General features: G+C 36.6%; 1 protein-coding gene across 1 annotated transcript in view; it reads right to left on the bottom strand.

Annotated features, from left to right (window-relative positions):
* LOC107590287 (zinc finger C2HC domain-containing protein 1A-like) overlaps positions 1 to 7,654 on the bottom strand; it is a 33,667-nt gene extending 26,013 nt beyond the window's left edge. The window contains exons 1-5 of the mRNA XM_016278998.1: positions 7,637 to 7,654; positions 7,398 to 7,514; positions 3,555 to 3,590; positions 919 to 1,060; positions 685 to 833 (exon numbers count right to left, since the gene is read on the bottom strand). Coding sequence (XP_016134484.1) covers positions 685 to 833; positions 919 to 1,060; positions 3,555 to 3,590; positions 7,398 to 7,514; positions 7,637 to 7,654 — 462 coding nt within the window. The remainder of the gene's footprint in view (positions 1 to 684; positions 834 to 918; positions 1,061 to 3,554; positions 3,591 to 7,397; positions 7,515 to 7,636) is intronic.
* Positions 7,655 to 7,923: the final 269 nt, after the last annotated feature.

Genomic DNA, 7,923 nt, shown 5'->3' on the forward strand with positions numbered 1-7,923 from the left:
GGGGGGGGGGGGGGGGGGGGGGGGGGGGGGGGGGGGGGGGGGGGGGGGGGGGGGGGGGGGGGGGGGAGAAAGGAAATGGGAGAGCAGAGCAAAGGCGATCTGCGAGCAGAGAAAGGCCAGACTCAAGTTCTCTCAGAGAGAGCATGCCATCTTAGTGAGCGCAGCCTCTGTATGGGTGCTGCCCAGACAGGTGACGCACTCACTGTGCCTGTCTGCATCGTGCAGAAAGAGGTCGGCTCCTCCCCTTTTGGTGGGTTGAAGCACCATTGGTTCGTGCAGCTACACGAACGTGAACAAATCACGCCTCATTATTAGAGTAAACAGTAGTTTCCCCATAAGCGTGTCAACGCAATGGGAGAGACCGATCGAACGGGAACCATATCCACCCATGATTTGAGTAATAAGCTGAAGTAATCAAAAACTAAATTTGCCTTGCCAGTAACAGAGGGGGGATTGCTGAATTGCACATATGAAGAAACAGTTACATTAGAGAAAACTGATGCAATGAATCATGCTATTTTTGTCCCTTAAAATTTACAAATGTATTCATATTAACGCTCTGATAATTCAGTTTATGTCTATCTATCACATTAAAATGGTATACAGATCCAAGTAAAAAAAAAAAAAAAAAAAAAGAAAAAACACCTCCTGGCTGATCCCAAGTAATCTTCATTGAAGCCTCACCTGAGGCTTGGCTGGCGGTTTGGCTTTATCACTCCCATGAAACTTGTCCTTGTTTGAGATTCTGGATGCTTGCTCTTTACAGAACTTGATGTGGCGATCTGCTGCATTCTCACTGAAGCGTCGCTGGCAATAGGGACACTGGATATAATCTGGAAAAGTCCATCGCTGTTACTGTATTTACCGATCTTACTGTAATTATTCCAAGTGTCAATAAACTTTTTTTTTTTTTTTTACCTGGATCATAGGATGGAGGAGGGGGTGGAGGAAGGGGTCCACCATCTTTCATGACTTGATTTAAACCTTTAGCAGCGCGAATGGTGGCAATGAATTCTTCATGCTTTCGGCGCCAATTGGACTGTTTCTTCGGTGGTTCAGGCTGTTTAAAATAAACGTTTAGTTTAAAATCAGGCAAACAAGTGCAATTTTAATTATATCAAACAGGAATACAGGATAATATAAATTTCCTAAATCACCTACTACATAACCTTCAAAGGGGGAATAAGATGACTTAATTATTTAAAATGTAGGAATGTACCATTATTAAAAATCTGATAATTCTCATGTTATTACTAAAAATTATAAATGGACAATATTAAAATTCTATACCATTTTGTCTAAATGAAAAAAAAATAATAATAAAAACACTAGTAAAAACTAAAATAAATCATATTAAAGACTACAAGTGAATTAGGCACCACAATATTATAATGCACAGTATGAAAATTTGATTTACATTTTGTGATTGTGTTATTATTATTATTAGTGTTTTAAGTGTTAAAAATGTTGAATATCATTATAATCTAATTTAACTAAAATGCTTTCTAAAACATTTTCTAAAAATCTTGATGTACAACATCTACCAACATTTTTTCCGATCAACAACTGATGATTTTACCAAAAAAAGAACATGCAGTTCTTGATGCATCTGGAATTACAGTTAATCATGTTTAATTTTAATCTATTATTACTCCCATTAATAGATGTTTGAAAACAAATTTTACCATAATTACAGCAGAAATACTTGAGGAAATACTAGAGGAAATATCTTGAATATTGCATTAGATAACAGTTGAGAATCACTGTTTTAACAACAATAGCTGCGTTTGGTTTGTCAGGACAGGTAGATAAACATTGTTTACTGATCCCAGTAGGTAAACTTGAGACAAACATCTTGAAATATAAATAAATAAAAATCAAGATTACTCCCTCAGGCCCATAGCATTTATTTGAGGATAAGAAAGACTGACAGAAGTACAGATTTTCATTGTGGCCTAGGGCTGGACGATATGGCCAAAATTTATATCACGGTATATTTCTTAATTTCGGTCGATACGATATAATTCCAATATCGATATGAACACTATTAAAAAAGCCTCATAAAAACAGCCAAGAACGGCCACAACAGATGTCTGTATCTACAAACTTACTCATATAAAACTATATAATATTTTAGGGAAAAAATGGCGCAAATAAATAAATGTTCACCTTTTATTGGTATTTAGCCTTCATGCAAACAAGAAATGTGAAATCACTGTCAAATAAATCTCAGACTCTCCTTATTAATATTAATATTTGTTACTTTATAGGCTAACATACCAGTCAAAAGTTTTTGAACAGTAAGATTTTTAATGTTTTTTAAAGAATTCTCTTCTGCTCACCAAGCCTGCATTTATTTGATCCAAAATACAGCAAAAACAGTAACATTTTGAAATATTTTTACTATTTGTTTTCTATTTGAAAATATGATTTATTCCTGTGATTTCAAAGCAGAGCTTTAGCATAATTACTCCAGTCACATGATCCTTCAGAAATCATTCTAATATTCTGATTTGTTGAAAACAGCGGAGTAGATTTTTTTCAGGTTTCTTTGATGAATAGAAAGTTCAGAAGAACAGCATTGATATGAAATAGAAACATTATAAATGTCTTTATCATCACTTCTGATCAATTTAAAACATCCTTGCTAAATGAAAGTAATCATTTCTATAATATACATTTTAAAAAGAGCTTTTGAATGGTATAGTGTATAATGTTACAAAAGCTTTTTATTTCAGATAAATGCTGATCTTTGGATCTTTCTGTTCATCAGAGAATCCTGAAAAAATGTACTCAACTGTTTTAAATATTGATAATCAGCAAATCAGCATATTAAAATGATTGCTGAAGGATCATGTGACACTGAAGACTGGAGTCTGGAGACTGGAGCAAAGCATGTTGCTGGAAATGGGTTTATTATTGAAAATGCAAACTGCTTGTCTGCCAGCAGGAGGCGCTGTGAGAGCGGCAGAACTAACGGTTTCTCCAGTAATGGCTGTAAACACAGTAGCTCCGCTCATGAACGCTACTTTATCAGATAAAAATGCCATCTAAACTATTCTGAAGACACTCGGTTGCCTTCAGAGATACATTCATATAAAACACCCGCGACTCGTTATGATTTTGAAACGTGCAGTGCTCATGTTTATTCAACGAAGTCAAACGCCACAAATAAATCAATGTATGGGAAACACTGGTAATGTATATCGAAATATCGGAAATGTGTTTAAAAATCATATCACCGTTATTGAAAAAAATTATATCGCGATACATATTGATATTGAATTATTGTCCAGCCCTATTGTGGCCCATTACTTTCCTGATCTAATATTCTTAGAGACTTCATGCATGCATCATAATGCTCTCATCTTACAGAAATTGCTCAATTTGAGGTGGGTTTCCTTGGTGAACTTGTAACTCTTTTTTCATTCAAGTTTTTTTCCCAAAGTAAGCAAATATTAAACACTGAAGCCTTAAAAAATTATAAGTGACAAGATGAGACACACAATTCAGTGATGAGGAAAAAAAAGAACAAAATCAAACATTCAACTTACTTTATCAGACTTAGAGCTGCTGGAAGAACTTTGCAACTGAAACATAACCAAAAGCTTGTTTTTTTTAGAATATTTCAGGACACTGGGGTAAGATGAGGGGACACTGAGGGTAGCCATGAAATATAACAGCCCTGAATAGTGGGCGCTGTTTGTGACTGAGGTATTTTTCACATCTGGTATGCTTACTTGAGGCCAAACCAGAGTTTGGGTATTCTGAATAAAAATATGTCAACTGGTTGGTTGACACTGCCTCACCAAATACAAACCCAATTCCAAAAAAGTTGGGACACTGAACAAATTGTGAGTAAAAAAGGAATGGAATAATTTACAAATCTCACTTTTTGGAATCGGGTTTGTATATATATTTTGAAGTTTCAAACAAGTTGTCTGGTGTATTCAGAAAGTTGAGAAACTACTGTCATGTTCACACTGCCCCCAAAAAAAGCCAAGCATGATATTCCTTTAGACTAACTGATAAAGAATGGCGCGAACAAGGGAAAGGTCATGGGCTTGGTTTCCCAGGAACACGCATGCGGTCAAAAATAAGCAACAAGGATTGTGCACACAAAAAGTAAATAATACAATAAAGGAGTAATTCATGGAGAACAATAGATTTGAACATTGAGGTTTAAGGTCATGGTCAGAATTGTGACAAAATCAACAAATGTAAATGTAAAAAAAAAAAAAATAATAATAATAATTATTATATATATATATAATTAATTACTGGAATTCATTTCGGATAATAACATCCTATTTAACACAGTTCAACACAGTTTGGTAGACATCGCCCAACCCTAGAACACACTACTGAATTATTAGGCTGTGACTCATATTATTTTTGTGTTGCTGTCTGCTCTAGCTCCTTCCCTCCCTGTACAATAAATCCATGTGAATATCTGTCTCTGCTAAATTTTTTAATGTAACATTACAATCGATATTGATGTCCTTTAGCACAGTATTCTGAATTGTGATAATAATGGGGTGCTATTGATAGCCTACTAACAGTTGAATACTCAACTAGGTTAATAAAGACAAAACTATAGCGTATTTACAGATGAAACTGACCTGCACTTGAAGCCCTGAACAGGTCAGTGATTTTGCTACATTTCACTGCTTCTTCTGGCCGCGTTCTCTCTTTCATCGAGTCCCGCGCATCAGTTCTGTTCGGAACTGTTTGACGGAAGCGCGGAACACACGTGAGCTGATTATAGTGCAGCGCTGTCAGTCAAGACTAACCGATTTATGATTTATTATCAAATGACAAAAACCGAAATTATCACTTTGGTACACTTTGGGCCTGCTAACAGGTGGAGTTCAATTAGTTGATGATTCTGCTTAGGGCTGAACGATTAATTGCATTTGCGATAATATCGCGATATGAGAAAACGCGATTTTTCAATCGCAGAGGCTGCGATTACACTCGGTCACGTGACACGTGAGAGTGAAGAGGTGTGTTCCACTTGAAGATCGATCGGTGTATGACATCAAAGTACGGCGAGAGAAAGCATGGAGACGTCCGCGCTCTCTTATAGCTCTCGCAGTACTTTGTTGACACACACCAATCAGTCTAAGCAGCGCTGATTCAAGTCGAGCGCGGGCCATTCGCAGAAAAAGAAAAGAAATAAAACAGTAAACAGCCAAAGGACGTAACTTAGAATGGGAGATGGATTGGTTTGTGAAAGGGAAGAGAAAAGTCATAGATGAAGTCGCACAGACCCAGGCAGGTGCTGGTCATTTAAAAGCTAAATACAGAAAATATGACGAGGCATATCTTGCTCTCGGCTTCACTCACCGTGTCTATACCAGACACTAAAGTCGCGCCGCAACAGCTCTACACTGGACGCGACAAAGCGACCGTTGCAAATCATTTGAACTTTGTGTCAGTACGTCATAAATAGAACACGGCATCAGTTTAATGTTGCGTCTCATTCAGTGTACACAGTGTCACTGATTATTGTTCTACTGTATTTATCCGCTCGTGTCCGGTGTAGACACAGTGTTTAATGTCGTTGGTGAGGAAAGCCTGTGTGTGTGTCCTATGCCTTAGCAGCATGAAACCCACAAAAAATAAATAAATAACAGAGAGAGAATAATAATAATAACAGTTATTCTCTCTATGCTATTTTTCAATGTTTCAAGTGATGCAGGTGTTTTTTTTCCCTGTAGGTTTTTTTTAATTAAAAAAGCTTTAATTTTTCATAATGTTTAATGAAATTATTTGGTAGTCTTAGGTGGAATGGGGATTCAGGAAAGGGGGCAGATTTTTTTTATAGGTTTAAAGGGGGGTGCGACCACAAAAATTTGAACATTTATGTTTAATCTATCTATAATAGTGTGTTGGTCATACTATACAATGATTTATAGCTTGTCTTTGTTGAATAATACAGAACATAAAGAGCTTTAAAAAATAATTGCATATTAAATCGCAATATTGGTAAAAAAATAAATAAATCGCAATTAGATTATTTTACAAAATCGTTCAGCCCTAATCTTCTGCTGATGATTGCACTACCCTGATTGGCCCACTAGAGGAAATGTTTAGAGTTAAAAGGCAGAGCTGAGATGTCTGAAGGGTGGAGGCTTGGAGCAAGAGTCCCTTCTGCTGACTTCTCTTGTGTTTGTGGTTAAATTGTTGTTGACAAAAGTGTGTTGAATGAGCTTTAATCCTCTTGTGGGAGGACTCATTTAACCCAAACATGCGAGTTATTTTTATTTAATTTTTTAAATAAAGACTTAAATTTATTTGTCTCTTCTCTTTCTTTTTTTTTTTTCTTTTTTTTTTACAAAATCGTTCAGCCCTAATCTTCTGCTGATGATTGCACTACCCTGATTGGCCCACTAGAGGAAATGTTTAGAGTTAAAAGGCAGAGCTGAGATGTCTGAAGGGTGGAGGCTTGGAGCAAGAGTCCCTTCTGCTGACTTCTCTTGTGTTTGTGGTTAAATTGTTGTTGACAAAAGTGTGTTGAATGAGCTTTAATCCTCTTGTGGGAGGACTCATTTAACCCATACATGCGAGTTATTTTTATTTAATTTTTTTGTTAAGACTTAAATTTATTTGTCTCTTCTCTTTCTTTCTTTTCTTTCTTCTTTTTTTTGTGGGAAGCTGTAGGGAAGTGGTTGCCATTTATTTTGACTGCACTTTTTCTCCTGTTTAGGGAACGCAAGGGTGTTAGTGTTTTTCTTTTATTTGTTAGATTAGGTAGATTGCTTTTGGGAGTTAGTATGTTCTGTTTATTATGTTGGCCTTGACCCCTCCTGAAGTTCTGTTTGCTTCCTTGTGTTTAATAAATTATTCTGTTTTGCATCGATTATGGTGTTGCGTGTGAGTCAGTAGAAGGGGAAAGCTCCCTCCATTCATCCACCACTTTCTTTATTACTCCTTCCCATCCCTAGACTGGGGAGGTATGTAATAACAGATTAACAGAGGTTTTTATTCTGAGGATTCTGATGCAGAAAAAAAGTTAATAATAATAATTATTAGCTATACATAACTGGAAATTGTTAACAGTGTCGCTAGGCAATGAGGCTTAAAAGCCAGTAAAATGGATTCTTTGCCTTTATGCTCATGTTGCTATGTTACTACTAAAATGAAGTTGGTGAACAACACTTTTGCCAATGTATGCTGTGACACTGCAGATGGATTTTATAGCAGCAGCACACGACACTGTTTCTGAATGTGCAGCAGTCTGAACAATAGACTGGATGTAATCACTCACGGTTCACTTCCCATCAACTGTGAACAGGAAGGGAACATATACTCTTCAAGGTAAACTAGATTCAGGACCAAACAAATAGTATAAAAGTGTCACTGTAATGTTTTAAGTGGGGTTGTTTCCTCACCTTTGGTTTTATGGGTTTGACTGTAGAAACGTCGGTCCCCTCTGCCCTTTGCCTGCAGGAGTCGAAAACCTTCCTTTTCTTTGCTGCTGTCTTCTGGCAGATTAGCACATGTTTCTTCTACAACAGGTCATAAGGAGGGCAAGTATCAAATAACTGTGACAGCACTGCATTGACTGAGTAATAATACCAGGTTTTGTGTTTACTGCAACTTGCTAGGCAACACATAATAAAGCACATACTGTACCATAGTGAACCATATTATTTATATAGTTATGTTTAATTTAGAATGTCACATTGGGATTTTAATTTGTATGTTTGTGCACACATTATGGTGATAACCTCAAACAGCGACCGAATAAACCAAAGCTAGTTTCTCTTTTACAACCACGCGGATTGAGTTTTAAATGGTTAGATGCGTCATATTCAAATATTTACATAGGCATCTTTTGTTTATTTAAAGCCTTACCTTCTATTTCCTCCATATTTCTTGCCTGGTAAGACACTAGGGACGACGCTGTAGCAAGGC

Source organism: Sinocyclocheilus grahami, unplaced genomic scaffold (assembly GCF_001515645.1).
Source record: "Sinocyclocheilus grahami isolate Dianchi unplaced genomic scaffold, SAMN03320097.WGS_v1.1 scaffold126.1, whole genome shotgun sequence".
Taxonomy (NCBI): Eukaryota; Metazoa; Chordata; class Actinopteri; order Cypriniformes; family Cyprinidae; genus Sinocyclocheilus; species Sinocyclocheilus grahami.